A 25,117-nucleotide genomic window follows, 5' to 3' on the forward strand; every position below is an offset into this window, starting at 1 on the left:
ATCAATCCCCCAAAAAAGTCTTTGTCAAGTTATCCATCTCCCTAATGAAATCTGAAATTTGGGGACAAGTTCAGCAATGCTGCCAGACAGAATGTCTTCTGCAGTAGCAAGAATGGGTTCATGCTCTTTGAAGGAGATATTTTCTTTCCTTCTCCATCCATAGCCTTCTTTTCTACTCTCCAATAAAGTCCTACCTGCCCCAATATTTTCATTTTCTAATGAACCCAACTGCTGGAAATACAAAAGACATGAGCGGTGGGTAATAAAATGAATTCCCTGTAATGGCAGGGGACTGATGAGGGAAGACCTAGGAACTGGAGCTAGGTTTTTTTTTTTTTTTTTTTAAAAAAAGGTGCCCTCTCTTCTGGAAATGATCCAGAAAATGCACTCAGGATGGTATTTATTAGGACATGGAATTTTAATTATGGATAAGTATTCAGATAACTGAAACTTCACCCTTTAAATTTTACAACTTCATTCCCTCTCATTATTTGAACTTTAGATTAAAAGGTTTCTCAGATGAATCATTCTGCTTCCTGCCTTCTTAATACATTTGAATTTTTTCCTGTTGGGTCTGTGTTATTTTTACAAATGCCACTGACATGAAGGTCTGTGTTAAGGTGATACCCCAGAACAAACTTTAATAAGACCCCTGACTGCTACCTTTAGGGAGGCTCAGGACTTCCTTCCCTGTCAAGGTGTCAGCTCTCTGGTTGCTACAAAAATCCTTCTAGTTAATACCCCTTCCACGCCAAGATGTGGGATGTAAAGGTCATCAGAGTTGTTAGGACTGTGTCTAGAGTAAGAGTAAAATGGCTCTGAGGAAGGAGCTGAGACACTCCTCCACTTGGCACACAGGAGTAAAATGTGTGAGCTTTAGTACACACACTTTGTGACAGCTTCTTTCCCTGTCTATATGTTCATGTGCCTCTCTGTTGTGAAGGAGCGAGTACGGGGAAGTGGTTAAGGACACGTGCTCCCAAGTCAGACGGCTGGGGTCTGAATCCCAGCTCTCCAGTTGCACACTAGATGTGTGACACGGGCAAGGCACTTATGACTGAGATTGGACCTGAGGTAAGCTAGCGGGCACTTGGTAAGTATAAGCCATGCACATACATGTATATATTTTTTCTTCTTATACCTGGCTGTACCTCCAAGACCTGGGTTTTGCAGTTTTAAAACCTCTAAGTATGGTGAGTGTTCAAATTGCCATTTTCGGTGTGGTCTGACCTTTTCGGTCTCAGCTGCTTGGCTCTATACAACCCTCTACCTACCAAATAGCTGCACGGTAGCCACACAGCAATCTAGGGATGAAATGATGCACTCTTGGTCTTAAAAAACACATTCTCAAGGCTACTTTTTGCTATTAACACATGAGTTTATCTGTAAGGGAGGACAATTCTTGGAGCTTCTTCTACCAGAAAAAGAAAATCAAAAGGTTAAATGTTAAAAAAAAAAAAAAGTTAGCTGAATTCTCTCCCATTGGCTAAGTGCCAAATTCCAGGAAATGTGCCAAATACTAGAAAATGTACCAATATCCCAAACTGACTGTCTGCAAAGCTGAGCAGGTCAAGGCTGCTCAAATGAGTAAGGCTCATTCATAGGAAATGGTGTCAGGGTCAAGGAAGCATCCCATTCCCTGGAATCCAAAGTTCTCCTAAGAGGAGAACCGGAAACTCTCTGCTTATCCAGTTCTTAATGAAGCTTTCCTAGAGAAAATGAGATTCATGGAAGATCACTGTACAGCTCCTGGGACGTCAGATTTCTATCACTGGGATCAAGCCTGAGCATGAGAAGACCACACCATAGCACTGTATTATCTCCACCCCTGCATGACAGCAAAGTCTCAGAATTCATCCTAGGGCACTATAAGATAAAGGCCAGGTGGAATCTGTTACTTTATTTATTAGGAACAAATGCTATTCATGTCTCTATCATGCAGTACTTCAATAATAGTAATAATAATAACAGTAATTAAAAAAAATATGACGCCACCTGGGAAATCTGTATTATATTCTCATACTCTCATGCTAGAAAGGGCTCACCGTCCTCTGTGAAACTGGTAAGCAGCTTCCTTCCTGATGGCGAGATGTGGTGCCTGACCCTGGCTCTTTTTGGTTCTTCTAGAAAACTCAAGTTGTCTTTGAAGGACAGTACCTGTGACAACTCTGTGGCCCCCACATTCCTGGACTTCAATGACTTCTTTTTATATATTCCCTCACACTTCTGATTTCCTACTTCATAATTATTTTACTGCTGGTACGTTTCTTGTAAGCCTCTCTAAATGCTTTTTGTAACAAAAGGGGCATAAGTCAATAAATTAACAAACACAAAATAGCTAATAGAGCCTTCACAAAAGGCTCTATTTTGTGAAGGATGCAGGGGTTCTTAACCTGAGACCTGGGGATGGGCTTCTGAGAAACCCTGAACTTTTTGAAAGAGAATGCAAACTTGTAGGTGTTAGTGCTTTGTTCCTTGGTCCAGAGCTTGCAGTGAGAGGAGACCTAGAATCTTGGGCATCTAAGTGGAGCAACTGATGTAGAAAAGAGAGCGAGGTGCAACAAAAGGCTGGGTCAGCCCTGGGCTTACACCAACCCTGAACTTCCCTGGAGGGAGCAGTCTTTCTTATCCAAGCTGGACCCTCACATTAGTCATTTGGCTGCATATGAACCTACCGGATAGTCTGTTGTAGTTAACAAGGGCTGGCTGCTGCTGCGGCTGCTGTGCCTGGGGCTGTGGCTGCGGCTGTTGCTGTGGCTGTGGTTGCGGCTGTGGCTGCGGCTGTGGCGGCGGCTGCTGCTGCTGCTGCTGCTGCTGCATGCCGGGCAACGTCCTTTTCCCCTGGACCGCCAGCTGCAGTGTTTCGGGGAGGGGCTGGCCCCGGGCCAGCATTTTGTACGCTAAAATCTGAGCTCGAAGCTGATGCAGCTGGACAGGACTGAAAGGCGAGGGTCCTCTGCTGGGCTGGCTCATAGCCTGCGGATCACTGGGGATGAGGGGCCCTGGCTGGCTCGGCGGCATCTGGGGAGGTGTGGGGCCTCCTCCAGACATGGGGCTGGAGACGTGCTCGGGGGCTCCCAGCGGAGATGGGTGCGGAGACATGTAACCTAAAATAACACAGAAAAGGAGATCACAGGCTGCCCCCAACGACCTTGAGAGAGAGGCATTCCTGAATACTCTGATAACATTCTAGGACGGCACTGTCTAATAATGTATGTAATTTGTAGTTTTCTAATAGCCACATTAACAAAAGACAAACAGGTAAAATTAATCTTGATAGTCTATTTTATTGACTCAATATATCTCAAATATTATCCTTCCAACACTTAAAAATCATTAATGAGATATTTTATTTTCCAAGGTAAATCTTCAAAACCCAGTATTTTACATGTATAGCACATCTCAGTTTGGACTGAGTGGTCACAGCTACCTGTGACCTAGAAGGAAAATGGCGAGTGATGATTTTCCCCCTAAAAGAAAGAAATGGAGGATAGTACTTTACATTTAAAGTCCCTGCGATCTGGAGGAAAAAAAACCTGAAGGAATCTAATATACCGCAATGGGGCATGAAGAGTCTCTTGCTGAGATACCAAATATTATTTGGTTTATTATCATGCATTTTATGAATAATTCACATTTATTAAGGGCCTATACTATTGCAGGTACTGGGCAAGACACGACATACTATCTCAGTTGAGTTCCTCGAGAGGCAGAGCATGAGAAGAACACTGGTACAGCTAATTTATTTGGAAGAGGAAAGGACACTGGCAGCTGTGTGACAAAGGAAAGATAGTCACTAAGGGGTGCATTATTAAGCCAACTCCTGTAGTCGTGGGAGATGGGAGAGCAATCCTATGTGGAAGGGTAAGATGTGGGGTGAGGCTCTGGGGAGAATTAGTCTCCAAGGACCTTGCCCTGTGTGGTAAGGAAGGTACCAGAAGCCTACATGCTAGTATAAGGGGGACCTAAGGGGATGTGAGTGGGGCATGCATGGTTTCTTCAATCCTCACAACAATCTCAGAAGATTTGTACAGTTACTTCAGTTTTGAAAACAAGGAAACTGAGCCTCAGTAAGCGAGCTACCCAAGGTCACACAATTAAAGATGAGCAGCTTCCGAGACTCAAACCAAGGTCTGTCTGACTGTAATGTGTGTCCTTTCCAAGATCTAATACAAATTTGTTTATATAAAAATAAGTTAAAGACCTGAAAGTCAAAAATCATCCAGAACTATTTACGATATACCATAAAGCTGAAAGTCATCTGTTTGGGTTTAAGAGATTTAAATGGGAAGTCACAGAACACTTCTCTTCGGGAAAAAAAAATCAAAATACACAAAAATCTTAAGGAACTTATTTCAGGAGATGCTCTGTATAGCCTGGCCAAAGGATTCCTAGAAGAACATACGACTAAGTGCTGTTGGAGGGAGACCCAAGATGAGGGAGAGGACACAGTGGCCTTCAGCGATCAAAAATGTTGCACCGAATTCAAACAAGTGCTGATAAATCAGCTCGAAGGAGTCCTACAACACACGTAAGATGTATTCATTAAGAGGTCTTTTCCCTTTAATAGGTGCCGCAATTAACACAGTCATCACCGGTGTTTAGACATCCTGTCTGTGTTTGGACTGAGGTCAAGTTTGAGTTGAAACAGCTCTGTGCATTTATGCTGAATCACAGAGGCCCAAGAATACCTGCCAACTACCCCAGGAAGGATTCCCTTCAACACTCACAGGTCTAGAGAAACTAAAGGATACAGTTTCTTTTAGCTCAAATTGCCATTTGGAGAGGGAAACAAATTTAGCATGATCCCCGAAGCCAAACATAAGTTTTGGTCTATCAATTGGTGAGAAGCAGAATTTCATTCAAAGAAATCTGCCCGGAAGAGAAATGGAAGGGCTGCGAACTCTCAATCCCCAAATCCCTGCTCCTTAAGGAGCACAAAAACCTGGCGATCATTAGGGTCTAGTTGGTCAGATAAGTTAGCCAAGCAAATCCCCTTGAAATCAGCCTGCAAGAAGAGCAGAAATTTACATCTCGGCATGTTATTTATAACAATAAACATTTAGATAATGTCAATAGTGTTCACTTAACATCTTCCTTAACATTCTTCCTTCTTAATTGGGCTTATATTCATCCTGCAATTGTAACGCTCATGCCAAATAGTGGTTTGGACCCTGTGAAAGCACCTCCTGACACCTTCCCGGCCAGCCCTGCATCTTCCCTAAGATCCTTAGTTCCAGCTCACCCATGATAAGTCATAGGATGCCTATTACACAAGGGACCAAATATTTTAATCCTATAGGATCTATACAAAGTAACATGACAAACGATGTAGTCTATACTCAACTGCGTAACACTGCTTACCAAATCACTTTTAAACTATGAACTATGGGCAATGTACAGTTACGAAGGTGAGACAGTTACAGTAAGCATATAATTCAGGCTCTGAAAAGAAAACTCGGTCGCCTGAAAATCAATATGAAAGAAATTGTGCCTCACATTCGATAAAAAAAGAAACCAAGAATAGGATAAAAATCATTTCCCAGGATTAATCAATATAACGAAATTTTACCTCAAATCTGATAAGTAGAAACTGGGGGTGGAAAAAATTATTTCCCAGAATTTATAGGGCATGTTAAAAGAATCATTCTGTCACAGTATGACATTAAGAATGTGACAGTGTCTCAGCTGAAAAGACAGATTTTTTTCTACATGACTAGCATTCCATAAAACTAGAGGAAAGACAGAATCTAAATGATGAAACAACATAACATATTTTAGTAATTATCTTTAGCTGAGAACACAGAGTGAGGAAATTGCCTTAGAGTGAATAGATATTTGTCTGTAGGACAGCAGCATGATCTGCTCTTTTTAAAATCTTGTTTGATCTGCTCATTTAAAAAGTAGTTAAAAAGTGGCAGTTTCCTTCCCTAGTCTTCAAGGACCCATCTTCCTAGTTTCACCTTGCCTCAGAGAGAAGCAACAACCTCTCTCCTTTTAAAACTCTTGAACATATAAGTGCCAATTTTATGTGAATATTCTCTTCACACACATACACACAAACATTAAATATTATATACCGTTTTGAAGGCTTTTTCCATCCAATGGACAAAAAATAAACAATGTTATTATTGGGATAAGGTACACGATTCAGTATTTACTAAAGGAAATGGTTTTGCTTCTCAACTAATACTCCAAAATAATCTAATAGTTTGCTGGATAGTAAAAACTGGCAGCCTCCCGATCAACACTACACCTCTCTTTACCTGTGTTTACAAATGGATTCACACAATGGAGCTTTTAAAGACCCATGCTATTTACACAGTCTAATTTTTTAAAAAACATTATATAGAATAAGACTGACATTATATAGAATAAGACATACATTAATATGATGTATTAATACTGCTTTATTCAAAAATATGCTTTTAAATAGTAAGTGAAATTTATTATTAAAGGAAAATAGTACATATGTTCATTCTGATGCCATTTAATGCAGTCCCCTACATTTCAAAGTAATTACCACTTACTGAGATTACATTAAAATTAAAATATATTTCAAGATCACTGACTTTCGAATGAAGAGAATCACTCTTCTACCTAACTGACTAGACTCTATCCAGTTGTGTACTAGACATTGTGCCAAGTGTTAAAGAGCCAAAGATAAATCAGACATCATTCTTAAGTTGAAGAAGGGAGCAATCTGAGATCAGAGAATTTTTAAAAGATGTTAAGTCCTCTCAATTATGACTCATGCCTTTCAGTGTTCTGTTTGGGTTTTTTTCTAGGACCCCATTCCCAGAGATACTGCAACACCCTAACTGGAGTAAGGAGCAGACAGAGCAAGCACCTGTCTTCGAAAATCACTAACTTTAACTCATCTATACCTCCAAGGCATTAAAAATGAGATTTACATCTGTGAACACACCTGGCTCCTTAGAATTTAAATGATAGGTCTGGGAAGCATTATCCTAATCCATTCTTAACACTGAACAGTCAAATTTTTTCTTTCTATGCTGCAAAAAATCCTGGTCTTTCGGACTATTTTTCTGATCTGTGTCAAGATTCCATGAGCTGTCAATAACACTTTTGCCAGTTTGACGCCAAAATTCGTATCAAAGTCTGGGGTGTTCAAAAACCTGTTCAATTATTTGTTGATCAGCACTCCTTTGCCTCCATTATTTTAATGTTTATTTATATTGCATGAAAATCTTCACTACTGGGTGGGCAACGGTGGCTCAGTGGCAGAGTTCTCACCTGCCATGCAGCAGACCTGGGTTCTAGTCCCCCTGCCTACCCATGCAAAAAAAAAAAATCTTCACTGCCAAAATCTTGGATATCTGATCATGGTTGGAGAAAAAACTCACACATTAATTATATAGGCGTATATACAGAAATGCATAAACCATAATCCCCACAGTAGAAATCTACATATTAGTGTTAATTAGTGCTAGATTTACCCATGCCTTACATGCTAAAATGGCCACACAACGATTCTAACACAGATTACAGTATATTCAAAAGCTCTGAGTTATCCCAATAGGCCTTCAATAATGGATAAAGGAAAGAAGACATGCTCAGGTATGGCGTGAAGGAGAAAAGACATACCACATACCAATCTAGCCGCCCACCAGTAATGGCAGGTGATTCCACTACCAGAGAAACACCACCTTATACACAGTTGACAAGTGTGTATCTGAAGGGAAAAGAATGGTCCATCTCACCTTAACATTTATGCTGCTGTTGGGAGGCAAACCTGGATTCTATTTCTGGTCCCATCATTTATTGGATATGTAAACTTAGGGAAATAAAGTAAATTCTCTGAGCTTTAGTTTTCCCATGTATAAAATCCAAGTACCATTATTCACCTTACAAATCACGTTAAAGACTGTAGATAGAGTACATACATCACTTAACAGAGTACTTGGACACATGGTGGCTAGTAAAATTATTAGGGTACTGAAAATAAAATTGCCCATTATATTAAAATAGCCAACAATAAAGTCGTGTTGGGGAGGATGGGGGGACATTCAACCTTTCTCAGGCGCATTCTTTGGAAGTAAGAATTAAAACTAAGCAATAGGAAAGATGGAGAAACTGGGGTAGGGAACCAAACTGATGAGCAGCAGACACAGACCTTGGCTGTGTTGATCCATTGGGCTCTGAGGAGGGCCCATCCCTGGGTGGGGCGGCCGCATACCGGTGGCCTTCATGGACCCACAATGGATGTCTTCTATGAGCCCCTTGTCATGGATACCGTCCACGGGCTGCAACGTTAAGCAACATCCGTTAGGAGGCACTTCTTCACGGTACGGTATCTTTACTTAGAGTTTTAAAACCGTTCCCTAGGGTTTTCAAGGCTGAAGCACTACTATTTGTTTCCCATCCATACTCATCCTTCTTACATCCCCTTGGTAGGGGCACACACACAAACTACACCAACAGCATAAGAAAATCCGTCTGTCAGGCGGTGGTTAGGGCTTTAGTCAAACAGTTGAATTTTGGGTCCTTCTGTCAGAACCTATGAATAAAAACGAAGTCCTGTTCACAAGGTGGATAAATATAAGCTATTTTTCCATACCCTTTTAAATATGTCTTGAAATCTTTTGTATGTTGACGTTAGTCTGAAGTCTGAAGGAAGAGGACTTGAAACATCTGGGACGATCTATATTTTTGGTAATTTTTTTTTCACCAGAGGGGAAGAACTATGGAAAGTTTAAAAGCTGCAACCAGAAGGTTCCATGGCAGTTGGGAAGAGAGGAACAGACGGAGTAGAGCAGCGAATGGGGAAGATATGGAAAGGGAAGGACAGTGGGACAAATACAGATGGGAAGAAGACTGTAAAAGCTCAAAGGCACAATTTGGAAAGAAATAAGGAACCCAGGGGCCAAAACAGGATTTGAGGCCTTGCACATAACAGACACACAATAAACAGCTATTGAACTGTTGTTAATCCAATCCAGAATTGGGCCATGGAGCATGTGTTTGAAAGAGGAAAAGTCTATTCCTCCCCAAACTGGAATAGCAATTTTCATCAAAACAGCCTGAAAGGAATAGCTCCAGAAGTTTATAGAAACCAAATGACTTCAAGCAAGAAAGTATGAGTGTTTGCAGTTTTGGAGAAAAGAAACTTAATTTCTGCAGAGTCAAAAGCATATACTTAAAAAGAGGAAAAATGTACCATAAAGAGGATGTTCAGAAGAAAAATGGAAAGAATCTGGCATAAAGGGTGTCACCAAGTCTGTTAGACAGTAATAACAGAGAGGAAATCAAAGCAACCAAGCAGATGTATTTAGGGCACTTGTTTATTTATTTCCAGTAATGCTGAAAAGCAAAAAGCTCTCAATCTCAGATGGAGAGGGAGCAGAAAGACAAGGAATAAAAAGGGAGAGCATCTGGTCAGCAGGTATGAGCTCTAGGCACCTACCTATCTCTTCCTACATTGGGCCTTCTGAGGGGCTGAGGGGGTAAAGAAAAACAGAAAGGCAAAAAATGCAAAATTTAAAGAACAAGAGCAAAACTAAACTAAAACTCAAAAAAAGGAACACTGATGGGAGTACAGAATATGGGAAAGTGTGGCAAAGATGCTAGGTCACAAAATACAAGGAAGGGATCAGAAGAGAAAACGATTGATAAAACATAATCCAGTGCAAAAACATAATCACTGCCCCAACTCACTCACATTGAATTAAAATGCTTATATAGTAATGGGGGTTAGCTAAATATTCCCTACAAATTTTATCTTTCATTTTGGAGGAGAGACATCTTCAACTCATTCTGAAATTATTTGACCCACTTGGGCTGAGGTTTACAAGTGACAGATCAGATCTAATATAACTCTCCCAAATTAACGTAATTAATGTAAATACAACAAAATTTAATGACTTCAATATGTCAATATGTTCATTATTCCCTCTAAAATATATGATATGATATAAAAAGCAAGCACATCTTTTTCTTTAAATATCTGACAAGTGAAAACTGGATTTGAAAAAACAAGGAGGGGGATATTATAGGGATATCAGTATTATACTGTTAAATGAAAAGAGGAAAAAGGTTCAGAGTAATTAACAGGAGTAATACAACTTTTATAGTCAAAGAAAAGCAAAAAAAAAATCACTCCCATGTACAAGTACACATGTACAACAGTTTTTTTAACTAGGCAAGGAGAACAGTAAGGTGTGAAAAGAATGTTTAATAGGCTCTTGACATCGGTTGCCTGGGGTGAAGCTAGGATTAACCATTTATTTCTTTCAGCATTGTTTCACTTCTCATAATAAACTCTGTTAAACTGACCTAAAGTTCTACACAATTTGAAGGATTTTCCCACCTGAGTGGTGATCCTGTTTTAAGCCAGTATCTTCCACCACTGCCTACTTGAGCCAAGAGGCATCCCCACTGTCCCATCCCCCTGTGACGTCCAGTTGGATATAAAATCTCTACTTGTCTCATAGGCAAACCTTCCGAATGTGCAGTGGCTTCATAGATTTTCTTTGGCTACTGTTAATTTTCAAAGTAAACTGTTGCAGAGGATCTTGTTTACTTTCTCAAAGGGCTCTTCTCTCTTCTTTGCATCTCCTACGAAGGCATAATACCCCAAACTGTACTGATATGATCCCAACAGCGACAATGCAAACCCATAAATAGAAGGTGATTATAACCTTAGTTTAGAAACAAAGAGTTGGGCTGTGCAAGATCAGCACCCTCTCCCAAAATCAGAATAAAACTGCCTCACACAGAGAGAGCGGGAAAGAGAGAGCAAAGTGCATTTTAAGAAATCTCTAGAAACAGTATTATTTCAATAAAGCCATTAAAAAAATTAATCCATTAGGAAAAGACTCTTTCTCCTTGTACCCTTTGGGATCTAATTTTTTCATAAAAGTCTACATTTTCAGGGAAGACATTTTCGATATGTTCATTAGTGAATAACAAACTTCAACACACACAGTTGGAAAGAAAACAAAATGTGTTCATTTACGTACTTATTCACCAAGCCAAAATGCCTTCAACCTACAAATCACAGAATCTACTTGTCAGAACTGCGTTTTCTATCTAGTATTTTAAAAATCCATGGTCTGATCTTACCAACTGGTATAACATCTGTAACAATAAAAGTGCCTCAAAATGTGTGTTTTAATCATATGCAAGACAAGACAGAGATATAGCCTGATTCTCTTATTAACAAGTTTGACAAAAAAAACAAACAAAGATTTTTCTGTAGAATATTCACTATCCACAACACAGAAGATAAACCCAATGAGGAGAACACGCTCTTACCTTGTGCATCTGATGCATGCCTTCCTGTGGGAAGTCGGCAGACCCCATCGATGCCATAGGGTGTGAGACACTCGGAGGCCCAGGGCTTGGTCCCATCATACTATGGACGGAACCTGGGGATGGCCCTGGTCCTGGACTAGGCCCGAGAATTGGTCCTGGGGAGGGCCCGGGCCCTGGCGAAGGCCCCGGGTGGGGCATCGTGCCAGGGTCTGTAGGTGTGGACATCTACTTCTACTGCCTCTGCCTGTCAATTGAGCAGGGCTAAGGTGGAAAGAAGCAAAAAAGAAAGGGATATTTTAAACATGATGCTAAGATCAGGATGAAACAGTTGTTAGAATCTGATGGTGTCATTTTTGCAAAAAACATCAAACAGAACAGCCCTGTCTAGGCCAGATGTTCCAGTGACTGTGATATATATATCTGTATGCCCTAGTTTTTATGAAGACCACTTGTTTAAAAAACAAACAAACAAAAAAACAAACTCTAAATGACTCCCCAGAAAGATATAAATCATCTATGATACCAAAAGACGCACTAGAGAAACTCAGATTTAACACATAAGCAGAATTCCAAACAAGTTAGAAATGTATTATTGAAGTCTATAGATGCTCTCCATTACTGTAGCTTGGGCACCTTGTGTCTTTAGCCCCCACAAGCCATTCAAATATAAACCCCCTAAAACAGTATTCAACCAGGACCCATTTTCATAAGTGAGTGGGCATCCAACTTTACAAAGCACTCTCTATAGTTAAAAGGCGGTAGGGGGATACAATTTCTTGAACTGAGAAAGAGAAGTTCCAATCACGGAAAAAGCAGAGGCTATGAGAGTCGGACAAACATGGGTTCAAGCACCCAAATGTACAATGACTAGCTACTTATTTAACTTTTCCTATTCTGGCATTTAAACCCAATGTGAAAAAACACAGCCCTGTGTATGGCATAGAACAGTCTCAGTTAGCATCATTTTCCCGAACCATCCCCATTGTCCTGGAAGTGATGGGAAGGGGCAGTGCAAGACGTCTTCCTGCCAGCTAATTAACTGAAGTAGACAGCAGCCGGGCAGTTAAGCAAGGGGTTCGTACCAGGCCTGTCCCTAGACAAGCTAGCCCAAGAGAAGTTGCCCACAGTGGCTGCTGGATGGGGGCCCATCACAGACTAGGTGTGGGAATTCCACCTCTCCAATTTCAGAGGAGTAATTCTCCATCACCCATGCTCCAAGACTTCCTGGCATCCCCACTGGGGAATGGCCTCTCGGGGTGGGTATGAATGCACCTTGGAGGTGAGCCAGAACAAGTACATTAGCTGTTTTCCAAATTCCAACAGAGATCAGTGATCTCAGCAAGAGAGCAGAATACCACTAGTGACAGTAACTGTTAGATATTATAATGTTACCTTGGAGATACACACTTGTCCACACAGGAAGCGGAGGGTTGTCTGCTGTCAACCTCACAAAATACAGACCGAGACAGCCGGAGTGATTTGCTTACCTGTTGCTTAGCGATGCAGCGGAAGGGACAACGCTGGACTGAGGCAAGGCTCTTTCCACAGTGAAGTGAGCAGTCAAAAGGGGAAATTCAAAAACCCCACTAATTCCAAGCTCAGCTACCTACCATCCCCACTCGCTGAATCTCTGAAATGTGAGGGCAGTGAGGACAGGTCCTTTTGTTCTCCACTACTCCTGAGCCCCCACGTCCAGCGGGAGCCAGCATGTAAAAAGTGCCCGAAAGGGCGGGCCGCGGTGGCTCAGCGGGCAAAGTGCTTGCCTGCTATGCCGGAGGACCTCGGTTCGATTCCCGGCCCCAGCCCATGTAACAAAAACGGAGAAACAGAATACAATAAAAACAAGAAAATGTTTAAAAATGTTTCCCTTTCTTCCTTCCTTCCTTCCTTCTCTCTCTGTCTTTCCTTTAAAAAAAAAAAAAAAAAAAAGTGCCCGAAAAATATCTGATGAATGAATGGACTGCGGGCAAAATTTCAGTGGCGAACTATTAATAGGGTCAATTATTTTTATAAATGAAAACTAGAAAGTAATCAGTGCTTGAAGAGGGTAGACAAGAATTTAGGTCATTCTGATAAATAAATTAGGTCAAAAACAGAAAGCAGGTAAGGCTACTGTGGACTGACTACAAGCAAGGTATCACTCAATCAGTTTTGCTGATGCAAGGTGGGGGTAAGAGAACTGAGTTCAAGTGGTTTCTAAAACTACAGGAGAGCTCCGAAGGAGAATTATAGCTTTGAATTCACTACAGAGCTAGTGTTATTATTTATTCTACGTGATTAACAAAGCAGGCGGAAGTAACTTTTTTTTGCATTCCACCCCCTCGCATAAACACACACATGTTCAGTCAGCATTTTAAATTTAGGATGCTGACGTCAATTCAGGGGTGCTACAAGTTATAATGTTCTTTCATGTGCATTAGCAAACTAATACGCCCCTTCGATTTTTAATGAATAAAAGGAAATTGCTTACTTCCTGTTACGGTTTACCTTGAAATCAGCTTTAGTAGGTATTACTTGTAATATACCGCAAGTTTGAACAATGAAGATACAAATACTTTGGTTGGCCTGATATTTCTACTTCTCGTGTTTTCTATTTTAATAAATACTATTAAATATATATGCTCCCTATACATATTATCACTTTCATCTTGGAATCTTGGTATACATCCCATAAAAATGTTCCCACCTTTGTTAAAGGAAACTACTAAAAATTTTGTAAAGGGAAAAATCCTAGTAGAAAGGGAACGTTATGGGCATATAACTGGAATGCTAAAACAGTAACATGTTATATAGGAATACTTTTAAACAAAAAGAGACCCTTCAGAAGCCTGGATGCAATGAATGTGCATGGCTCAAAGAAAGCACACAGTTTAACAAATGGGGACACCTGCCCCGTGCCACACACCTACGTGTGGCAGGCATCTGGACTATCCTAAAAGTTGAATGTGAAACTTGCTGGCTTCTAACTGGGAGTCCAGAGACCTGGGTTCTAGTCTCAGGGCCACCACCAACTCTAGGGCCCTGGGTGAAATGCTTTTCTCTTGGGTGTCGGTGTCCTTACCTACAAAGGCTCATAGGTCCGATTCATGACTCCGTGCTTGCTGTCCAGAGTATTTGATTCCTCCCCACCTGTGCATGGTAAGGTTTATCACCGAACCCCCATGGTAAACTGAGGGCTGTCCTAGGACCCAGCCCTTGCTACCATCATCCAAATGTACCAAAGAGGAGGAACACTCAAAGGAATCACTCCTCCAAAAGTCCTGGCCTCTTCAGCCTTCCTCTTCATTTCTGATAACAACTTCATTTTACAGTATGAAGGAGGCACAAATTACAAATAGCTCTAAGTCTCAAGCAGAGGGGCATTTATTACTAAGTTAGTATGGTGAACGTTTAGGGACCAGTATTGGCCAACGCAACGTCTCCCTCACCAACCTGGCTGGTATCCCTGCAAACCCTAACCCCTTTCTTTCCTCTCCAACTTTTGCAGTGGCTCCTCTGGGCATGGGGGCAAAGCACTAATGAAATGATGGGGTGGGTGCTGACAGTGTGGTGGGTATATGTGGGAGGGGGAAGGAGAGGGCCAAAATAACTCAATAGAGTAATGGTTATAACTCAAAATCTGTTTTTATTTTGGTTTGGAGGAAAAAGGGAGTTACACTGTCACAGGAAAGAATGATCTGTTCCACAATTACGTGGCTAATATAATGAATAAAATGTGTGTGGGGGGGTACAGAAACCTCCCCCTACAAGTGCATTCCTGGCCTCCTATATTATTTTCACTTTACACCTCCCTCTATCTCAGATCAGGGTTCCCTGAGGGCCACAGCCAAGACTTTTTTTTTTGTAGCATATCCTGTCTTCTTTTTGCTCTTACTTTCCTTCCTTTATAACTGGCAAGTGTGTGTGTTTAAAAATAAAAGACCTAGGAGCTTCCTACAACCCCAGACACCACACCATCCTCCCTCAGCTCAAATCACCTTAGCTGAAAAGCTCAAGACACACACCTGCATATTAAAAGGAGCTCATCTTCATGGAATTTTAAGGGTCACCAGTCCAACCACGATGACCATGACAAAACTTCGCCTTACTGTCTTATTGCAATCAACTGAAATGCCACAGACTCCACACATATGCAGTAATATTTAAATATGCCCACACATGCTTCTTAATACTTTCAGTGACTTAAATTGAGACATCTTGTCACATCCTCATTTAAATGATGGAGGCTGTAAAGCAGGAAGGGACGCCTGGCTCACCCAAAGCCACACTATTTCAGGAGAGAAACCACAAAAAGAACTTTTTATCTATTGACTCCCGAGCTGCTTAACCCAATCAGGTAAGGCCAGCCACCAGGTTAGACAATTGTCACTTGGGCCAGAGCTGTGCCCAGGAACGAAGGCTAGAGGACACAGAAACAGAGAAAGAAATGATGGGAGGAAGATTTTGCCAGGACTAGGATTTGGCTGGGAAAATAGTTTCATTTATTAAGGGACAGAGAAGCTCTAGAAAGGATATGAGATGAAGACATCGTCATGAACTGAAGAGGGCTGTGAGGTTTGATGAAACATGCAGTCTGTTTCATTGACCTATTCCCAACTTTACCGAGTCCTGGGTAAGAGGCGTGTAGGATGTACAGAACCAGCAGAGGGCTTACCCCAGGACTCTTAAAGTCTGTTAAGGAAATAAGACCTACACATAAATAGTAACAAGAATAAAAAAAAAATAAAAAAAAAGGAAGATCCTGTAAGATAAGAAAGGATTTAGCTAAGAGTCCAATGCAATCACAGGGCGGGAGAGATTAATTTCAGCTTGGAGAGGTGGAGGAAGGAAGATGGGGAATTAGGGGAGGCTTAATGCAGAAGGTGGCATTTCAGCTAGGCCCTGGAGTGAAAAACGAAACACAAACGTTTCCTAGAAATTTCTGTTCTAATCATAGAAAGAGTCTGGAGAAGCACAACCTTGACTGGACAATACCTCTTAAATTAATGAGGAAGTGGAGGGGAAATCTTGGCTCTTCACTGCTAGCTTTATGGGAAAGACTTCAAAGTACAGGTTAAAGTTGGAATATTAGAAATAAAAAGCAGGTCTCGTTCACATCCGCAAGAGTAATGCAGTCTTTCTAAGGTTTTCTGGGCCTTACAGGACAACCACAAGGCTCAGGAAAGAGTTCTTTTTATGTCTATTTGTCTCCCCCCCTCTCCCGAAGGCTTCTTCTTGTTTTGGCTTTTTTTTTTTTTTTTAATGTAGCTTTCTCCGTAAATTGATACTTCACTCACCACAAGAAGTAGCAACATTTCTAGAACTGGGACACGAGCACTCTCATTCTTAATGCTGGAGTGGGAAGAGGGTAAGGAGGGCAGCCACCCAGATAAAGGAAATAAATCTAAGACGTTTCTTTGTTGGAGGCCAAGGTTGTCTGGATAGGTGGTGAAACATTACCAAGTCCCACGCTGCTTCTTGGCCGGAGCCGAACAACTTTAAACTGGGCGCCACATGATCTGCGACATGGATAAAAACCGCTTTGAGCTTAAAGTTGACATTATAAGCCGCGAGATCAAAACGCTAGAAAAACATTTCCTCCGCATGCTCGGACTTATTCTTATCAGTCCACCCTTCGTTTCAAACTCAAATAGGTGTTTAAAAAGTTGTTCAATTAAAAATGTGCTGTTTTTTTGGCTTCTGTGAACTCCTCATGTTTCAATCAAGGAAACATTAGGATGGGAGCTGTTGCCCTCAGTTTAAATAAACTGCCCTGGGAACTGTCCTTTCCAGGGCGTCAGGCCTGGCAAAGGCTCTGGGCAACTCTGTGTACAACAGAAGAGAAGATAAACTCTGCAGGGGCTAATTTGTCCTGCTGAGCCCCCACCCCCACCCCAGCTCTGCCTTAACAGATTCTGGCTCTTAAAATAGGATCACCCCTATAGATGCCACAAGCTACCTTCTCAGAAGATCCACTTGTTACGCAATCCGACCACCTCCTTGGTGAGGACCCACAAAGGAAAAAATTGTTTTAAAACATGCTAGACGCCCCTCAACAAAGCAGCACTTCAGCAAAGCAGCCCTCTAACCCAACACATCTGTCGGTAGATATAAAGATAATCATGGGTAAACTACCACTTCTAAGATTCAGCTGAACCCAAACTGCTAGGCAATTGACCAAGACTACGCCAATCCAAACCAAACCGACCTAACTTCAAAGCATGGCACCTTGAGATGTAATATCTCGTGCGTATTTACATATATTTACACTTATGCCTGCCCCTCCTAAATTAGGTTAGGACCCTTTGCAAGGCAGCCTCATCTTGAATGCTAGGAATGGATGAAAGTCACTTCATTCTTTGCCTGCTAAGATGATTTTATTTATATATTAAAGAGGTAGGAGTCTGAAATACATCATTTAAAATGTATCTGGTTGAATTGGCACACATTTACTTGGCAGTAACTTCTACTATTATATGAACCAAGCTTGATGCACAAGCTTTGATATGCTGCATTTTGATAAGCTCCACTTGTCCGGACTTTCATAGTAGCAACAAAAATTCAAGAAGGAACCCTTCAAGTTTAAATGCAATTAAAATGGACAATGGCCATTTGCAATGTTAATGTGCCTTTATTTTTTATCACCACATAGTTCATTTAACTTCTTTGAGGTTCAAGTTCCTCATCTACAAAATAAATATAATTGTAGCTGGCTACAACCCCAATTTTGATATGAATCAAATAATATATTAGATATAAAGAGACTTTGTGAGCTATAGCATACAATTGTGTAGTACTGCCAGGTCCTTCTATGGTTTTCCATTCTGATCCACCACTTGAATCCTCAATCCGCCGAATTAATCTTTCTAAAATATTGCTTGGCTTATGATTTCCTTTGCTCAAAACTTCATCAGTATGCACTGGATAAAATACTCATGCCTTAGCTTGGAAGTGAAGTCTTTCTAGAATCACCAACATCAACTTCTGAATATTTTCCCCTACTGATACTTCTGGTCTCAGGCAACCCAGTGAAACCAGTACAGTGCTCTTCACACAGCCTCTTCAGGCTTGGTTCCCGTGATCTCAGGGCTTCAGATCTGGGAGGATCACCCCGCCCCCCCACTCCTGTCCTCCTCCCACCGCAACCTCACCCCATTCAACTCATTCTGAGCTTTTCCTTTGCTATTTGTATGCTTAAATATTCACGTATATTCACTGAAAGACATAAATTCTCAATTCCAGATAATCTGATTTTTTACAGAATTCTTGACTTGGCTTAAAAGCATTTCAACATGTAAAGGAGCACAGCGAGGCAGCAAACCACAAAACAACTGCAAATATTTGCAAAGCTACTATAAGCCCAGTTAAATGTAGAACAGGGGGAAGAAGGGGAGAGGGCTCCCTTGAGACATTCTGTCTACAGACGTGATGACTTATCACCCCAAAGGGATATTGGAAATTGAAATATTCCATACCACATAGGTAAAGAAATCTATAACCATTCTAAACAAGAAAAAGACAATCTAAATACAACCTGGGGGAAAAAAATGTCCTTTGGACTACTGTTAAGCTGCAAACCAATATATTCCCTCAATTTCTCCTTTTAAGTAATTTTAACTCCCAAATTCTGAATTCAGTTTGACAACAACAACAAAGCAGGGTGGGGGTATAATTATAGTAAAGATTTTTTCAACTTTAAATGTTTATTTGAATGTCTGTAGATTCCATTCATCAATTTACAAAAGGGCCAGCCTATTCTTCAACTAGGGCAGTTTGTAAAAAGTTTCTAAAACCTTTGTGTTTGCACAGATGTAGATCATATTTTTAAAATACAATAGAATACTGCAATATTTTAAGACATTTTAAGTCATACAGACATACAGCCTGATAATAATTGTCTACATTTCCTTAAAGTCTTTTATATCTAATAAAACAACATTCACAGTAGGCCTCGACGACAAACTAATGTATTATATAAATCTAGAAAGGGACTACTTATTTCAAGATTTAAGGCAAATATCCTGTGTTCCATATCTAAAGCATCATTTTGAACTAGTGAATTAAGGAGGTTTATATCAAACATTCAAAAGACCCAGCTCTCTATAGCCCCTGAATTTTACCAGCACATTTTTTTTTTGCTGTTTAAGTGTAATCATTCAAATATCTTACTGTAATGCAAAAAATAATAAAGCTACAATAAACAGAAAGCTGTAAAGTTTTCCAAATCCAGATTGTTGCAAGATCCTACTGAATTTATGATAAATATCTTAGGCAAATAAATATACTATCCTTCCTATTGACTGGCAGTTCTAAGTTTTAGTCTCCTATACTTCATTGCAAATATAAAGTCACAATTTTCTACATAGAAAAATAAACATCCCAGGCCTTCCTAAATTCTCTTCCAAAAACTTACTACCATCTGTATTTTTTTTATTCCCACCTATGTATGGAAAGATGCATCACTTTATTAACTGGCTAGAGATTAAAATTCTGCTAAACAAAGTCTTTCAAGTCTTGGCATCTCCTATAGTCAAAAATAATCTACAAACACATTTAACAAAAAAGCAATGATTCAGAAACTAATGCTTTTAAATAAAATAATAATAATAATGTAAAACTTAGAAGTACCTCCCAAGTATGGCTTTTCACATTGGGGAATTTTCTCATGAGTTGATTGTATAAATGCTGCAGAAAAGCAATGTGACTCGGGCATAGAAATGTTTCTAAGGGCACTCACATTAAGCAACTATTTGTCCATGACTTCCCTTAAAATAATCTTGACCAGAAACAGTTAGAATCCAAATTGCTGTGGTTAAATGAGGATTCTCATTTGCTAGTGCTGGGAAATACGCTTTAGCATTATTATATCTGTGATAATTTAGTCTTTCTCATGGCAGCATAGCAAGATGTCATAAAGTATGATTTATTACTTCTCTGGAGTATCAAAAAGCTGCTGACCTAGAAGAGTTTGACAAACAAAGGCCTTGTTTACAAAGGAAGACTTTTAAAGAAAAACAAACAAAACATGAAAACATTGGAGGACAGAGCCACTTTTATAATTTACGAAAGTTTTCCCTTTTATGGTCTTGTGCCAATATATAATGTCTTTAAAATGAAATATCTAAACATTTCAGTAAAATAAGGGGTATCTAAATTATCTCTCGAAAGAGAACAAGATGCACTATAATGTTTAAAACTTAAAGAAAAAAGTTTTAAATAATTATCTGCAAGAGTATCACTTTCTAGTTATCGTGTCAGGAATATTTTAAGCAGAATTCAAGCATTAACAATATACTGCAAGCTGAGACACTTTTTTTGTGTCAATTCCAAGCCTCAGGTGTTGGTCAAAGCACTTTTCAAGAAACTTGACAAGAAATGCTCAAAAACCACTTTAAAAAACGAACAAAAGAAAAGATCTAAGGCTGCTTTGAACACACTCTTGCGGTGAATATTTTCTATGAAACACCACAGTGCAGCTAGTTCTGATGCTGGGATGTAACTCACAAGAGAAAAGCTGCATTGAAGGAAGCTCTCCCTCACTTCTGCCAAGTCGTCAAGGGTTTGGATACCCCAAACTCCTAACTTACTTTCAAATGTGTGTTTTTGTAAACCAATATGGTTAATGCCCCCAGCAAGAGAAATGGACCTCTGATCTATAGGGTGTATTTTCTCCATCTACTTCAATAAATATATATCTTTTGAACTTAATAGGTTGTGAAAGAGCTTAAAAGAAAAAGTTCAGGAGAATAAAAGGGCAATTAGATTCCTAAAAGAGAAAGTGTGTCTCAATTTGCATAACAATGCACCAACTCAGATTCAAACCCACCACACCCCTTAACTCTTTCTAGTGTGCTAGAAGTAGCCTGGAAGCAATACTGGCAAGCAAGCCTGGGTAGTGCTGCCGTCAGCAGCCCCCTACCGCTCCCAAACAACTGTTGGGAAAAAAAAATCTGAAAATATTTGAATATGTATATACAGTATATACACACATATAACATTGGACATGGCTTTTATTTTGATAGAGCTGTCAGGAGTTTCTGAGTCTTAGATGGTTGGTGAAAATTTGTCTTCTACTCAAGAAGCAGCCAACAATACTGTCCACTCAAGCAGAGCACACAAACAGACATAAAAAAAAAAAAAAGTCCTTTGAAATGTCATTTTAAAAGTTAACTCAGCTATCGGTAACACATAGACGTAAAAAGCGACTCAATGCAGTAAACAAGCAAACGTGGATTTTTAATGTCTTCCTTACGCTCTAACATTACACAGTTGGTGAGTATTTAGGAATACGTGTCTCCATAATGACCAGAAGACAATGATGACACCGCTTCAAAAAATACTAATTCGGGCCGCTTGCTTTTTTTCAAAAGCACTAACCTTCACCAAGCTAGGGAAGGAGAAAAAAAGACGACAACCGTACAAAACTCTCCCAAAAGTTATATAAACAAAGGAGGGGAGAAGCCCAGTATGGGCTTTGCACCCATGTGCTACAAAAATTACATAACACACGGTGCAGATATTAAATAAGGAATGGATTCTGCACAACACCCCCACTCCCTCGACTCCCTTCTTCCCTTAAAAAAATCCAAACGCCTGACCAGACCAAATGGACGACTTTGAATATTTATCTTATTGCTGGAGCAAATCCTGCGAGAGTCGGAGGCACATTTAGGCCCGAAGTTTGAAGGTGGAACAGCCCCAGGGCGCAGCGACTCACACTCTCCGGACCTGAAGGAGAAAGGTCTGACAAGCGACAGCAGCCAGCAAGGCCTTCTTTTTCCTCCTCCACGGTGCCTCCCGCTGTAAAGTTTTCCACGCAATCGATGGGAGGACAAGGAGCCAGTTCCCCCCGCCTGCCTGACTTTGCAGGCAGGAAAGGCGAGCGGGGAGATCAGAGGGGGCCGGCAGGGAAAGAGCTGGAAAGCTCCGCACAACGCGGGCGGTGGCAGTGGCGGCGCAGGCTGCTTACCTGGGGGACTCGGAACAAAAAGCGGCGCTGGGACTCCGAGAGCCTGCGGGGTCGGCGCGGTCCACCGCCCGGAGCGTGGTTCTTCCCCAGAGCTCTAGGCCCGCGCCGGAGCCCGGGGCCCGGCCCCCGCCGCCGCTTCCTTCCTCGCGCGCGTCATGTCACGGCGATCAAACATGTCTGTGTGCGCTTCGCTGCTGTGACTTCCTGATTCTCTGCCGCTCGCGCGCGCACACACACACTCACATTCACACGAGCACGTCACCCCCAGCAGCTCCCGCCGCCAAACCTCGTCTTTCCCTCCCTGAGCTCCTCGGGAGGGCGCGGGCGGGAGCGGCTGCCCGCGCGGCGACTCCAGACGCACTCGCCCCGACGCGCACAACGCACACTCACACTCACGCGCAGGCACCCTCGCCCCGGCCCCGAGGGCGCCGAGACGCAAGCTGCTGGCGCTCGCCGCCCCCTCCCATCCCTCCACCGTAGTTAGCCTCCCTGCCAAACTTTTTTTTTTTTCCTGCCTGATCCACGTCCAACTTCTCTCCACCCCCAACCCCCAAGCAGCCCGGCAAGCCTGGCGCTCACCACCATACGCCGCAAACGGCGACCGTATAAAAATAATAGCAATCGGGCGGCGGAGGCGGGGGCAAGCGCGCAGACACTGGCAGCAGGCGGTTTCCCCGCGTGTACCGGAAACCGGCGCGAGTGCCCAGGCCAGCGCGCTGGGTGTCCCGGAGCCCGCACTGCTGTGCCCCGCCCCACAAGGTGCAACTGCGCCCAGGCTGTGAGGCCTGTGCAGGGTACCAGGGCACCGGGCTCGGCGTGTGCTCTGCGGTCGGTGGGCGCCCGGGGACTGGCGCGCCGGACCGGTTATTTGGGGAAGTGCATCGCGACACCTTTGCAGATGGCATGGCAGCATTTGCAACGCAAACGGGAGGAGGGAAGGCGGGCGGGTGAAGGGGGGTTGGAAGAGCTGAGTAAGGGGTAAACCAGGTTGGGATGGGAATAAAGCAAACTCGAAAGCATGGAGCGAGAAGGAAGGGGTCCGTGTCATCGTTGGGAGGAAGCTCCCACCCCATCTCCCAGCCTCCCTCCCTCGCTACCCCCTATCCTCCCCCTCAGCCCTTTCCCTTTTAGCCGGCGAACGCCACCACCGCTGCCCGGGTGCGTGAGAGTTCTGTTTGTGACAGTCAGGCAGAGAGGATTATCCGGATCATGGCCTCCTCGGCCCGCAGCCGCCTTGGCTCTCCTGGGCCCCAGCGAGCCCCTAGCACCCGAACGATCACCGGCGACCCACGCCCGCTGCTCCCCAAGCCCTAGCCAAGGGAAAGAAGCGAAGCAAAAGAAAACAAACCCGGGGAGGGGGAGGGTAGTGTAACTGAACCTGGCTGGCACCTCCGACCTCCTTCTTCGGGGCCTCCTCTCTCCCTCCCAGCGATGCTGCCGGGGCCGGACACCCCGAACTTCAACACCCGAGCCTGCACGGCCGCCAGGTACCAGGAGCAGGGATGCCCGCAGCGCCCGGGGCGTACCCCCCGCCCTCCCCCCGCCCCGTAGCCGCTTTGCCCAAAGGCCTTGCTGTCTATCTGCCAGCGGCCCCGTCCCCGCCGGAGGGAACGCGGAAAGTGCAGGTGACACCTCGGATCCGGCGCTCACCAGCCCGGCGGCTTGTAGCTGCCGCTTTCTCCGCGCGTCAGCTTCGGCTTCTCCCGCCGCAATCCACTCGCGTCTCCGCAGTCGGAGCCCTTTAAACAAATCCCCCGGAGCGGTGGCAGCCGCGTCCGCTGGCGCCCCGCCGCCTGCCCGGACTCTTCGTCCTCCTCTCCCGCTCCCCTTCCAACTCTTCCGGGGAGGATTGCTCGGGATGAACTGTCGCGTTTCCATTCTCCTCCACCTCCCCCCAAGCCTCCCCCCCCCCCCCCCGGCTTTTAAGGGGATGGGGCGGATTACAACCTTGCCGAGTGTGTGTGTGTTGCAACCTTAAGTTGGCAGCGCATTGCCGACTGCCTACACAGGGTCAAGGCTGTGGTTTGTTGGTTTTTCCTCCTGGCTCCCTCTAAGTAGTAATTATTATTATTATTATTAGAACAGCAAGGTTCAGTTGAAACTTTCCCGTTTCTTCCACACCCGCCCGGCAGCTGTCGTTAGAGCATTCCACCTGAGGCCCGCGGGGAGGAGGCGGGCTTTTTTGTTGTTGTGTCGGTTGGCCCGCCTGTTTGTTTTGGTCTCCGTGCATGCACAATAAATAATAATTAGGAGAATAATGAATAATCCCCAGCGAAGGCGGCGCAGTGCTGGAGGGGGTTTGCGCCGCGGCTCCAGCGGGCAGCCCCGAGGGAGGGGAAAGAGGAGAAAGGAGTTGTAAGTTATATTTACCTTGCTCGCGAGGAGTGTGCTAGCTGAATCTCTTCCCTCTCTGAGTCACCCAGAGTACAGAAACAGAGGGAGAGAGGACTAGATTATGAATATGACTTCATTGATGACAGCCATCCCCTCCTCTTCCTAAACTCGGGCTCCGCCCCGCGTCCCACCCTCGCCGCCTCCACGGGCGCCGGAAGACGCGCCGCAGTTGGCCCCGAGAGCCGCTCCTCCCTGCCCGGCCGGGCGCGGGTTGGTGGGACGCGCCTGTCACTCGCTCGGCTCGGCGACTCCGCGAGCGCGGGGGGAGGAGGGGGCGGTGTGCAAGAATGTAGACCGAGACAGCTCTACTGTACTGGATCCGTGTGTGGCTGCAAGGCGCCGGCTCTAGGGCTGTGTTTTTGCCTGGGGCGGATAAACTGCGCAGGACGCAGAAAGCCCCGAGCCCTGATGGAGTTGGGCGTCTGTTATTCCTGCCTTGGCAGTCCTCTTCCCCAGGCGCTGCGGGCCGCCTCCGGGGAGGCTGGAGGGGAGGAGGAG

The 25,117-nt window shown here is 43.3% G+C and overlaps 1 protein-coding gene across 5 annotated transcripts in view; it reads right to left on the reverse strand.

Annotated features, from left to right (window-relative positions):
* Window positions 1–24,770, reverse strand: part of SMARCA2 (SWI/SNF related BAF chromatin remodeling complex subunit ATPase 2) — a 182,550-nt gene extending 157,780 nt beyond the window's left edge. Inside the window, exons 1-4 of one of the 5 annotated variants that reach the window (XM_077148315.1) lie at window positions 24,596–24,770; window positions 11,278–11,538; window positions 8,138–8,267; window positions 2,676–3,107 (exon numbers count right to left, since the gene is read on the reverse strand). In XM_077148315.1, the coding sequence (XP_077004430.1) occupies window positions 2,676–3,107; window positions 8,138–8,267; window positions 11,278–11,502 (787 nt within the window). In that variant the 5' untranslated portion in view covers window positions 11,503–11,538; window positions 24,596–24,770. Of the gene's footprint in view, window positions 1–2,675; window positions 3,108–8,137; window positions 8,268–8,581; window positions 8,804–11,277; window positions 11,539–22,225; window positions 22,600–23,875; window positions 24,110–24,595 lie in introns of those variants that run through there. The other 4 variants (XM_077148318.1, XM_077148317.1, XM_077148316.1 and 1 more) reach the window with 4 other exon arrangements.
* Between the last annotated feature and the right edge of the window lie 347 nt (window positions 24,771–25,117).

This window comes from Tamandua tetradactyla, chromosome 2, assembly GCF_023851605.1.
Source record: "Tamandua tetradactyla isolate mTamTet1 chromosome 2, mTamTet1.pri, whole genome shotgun sequence".
Classification (NCBI taxonomy): domain Eukaryota; kingdom Metazoa; phylum Chordata; class Mammalia; order Pilosa; family Myrmecophagidae; genus Tamandua; species Tamandua tetradactyla.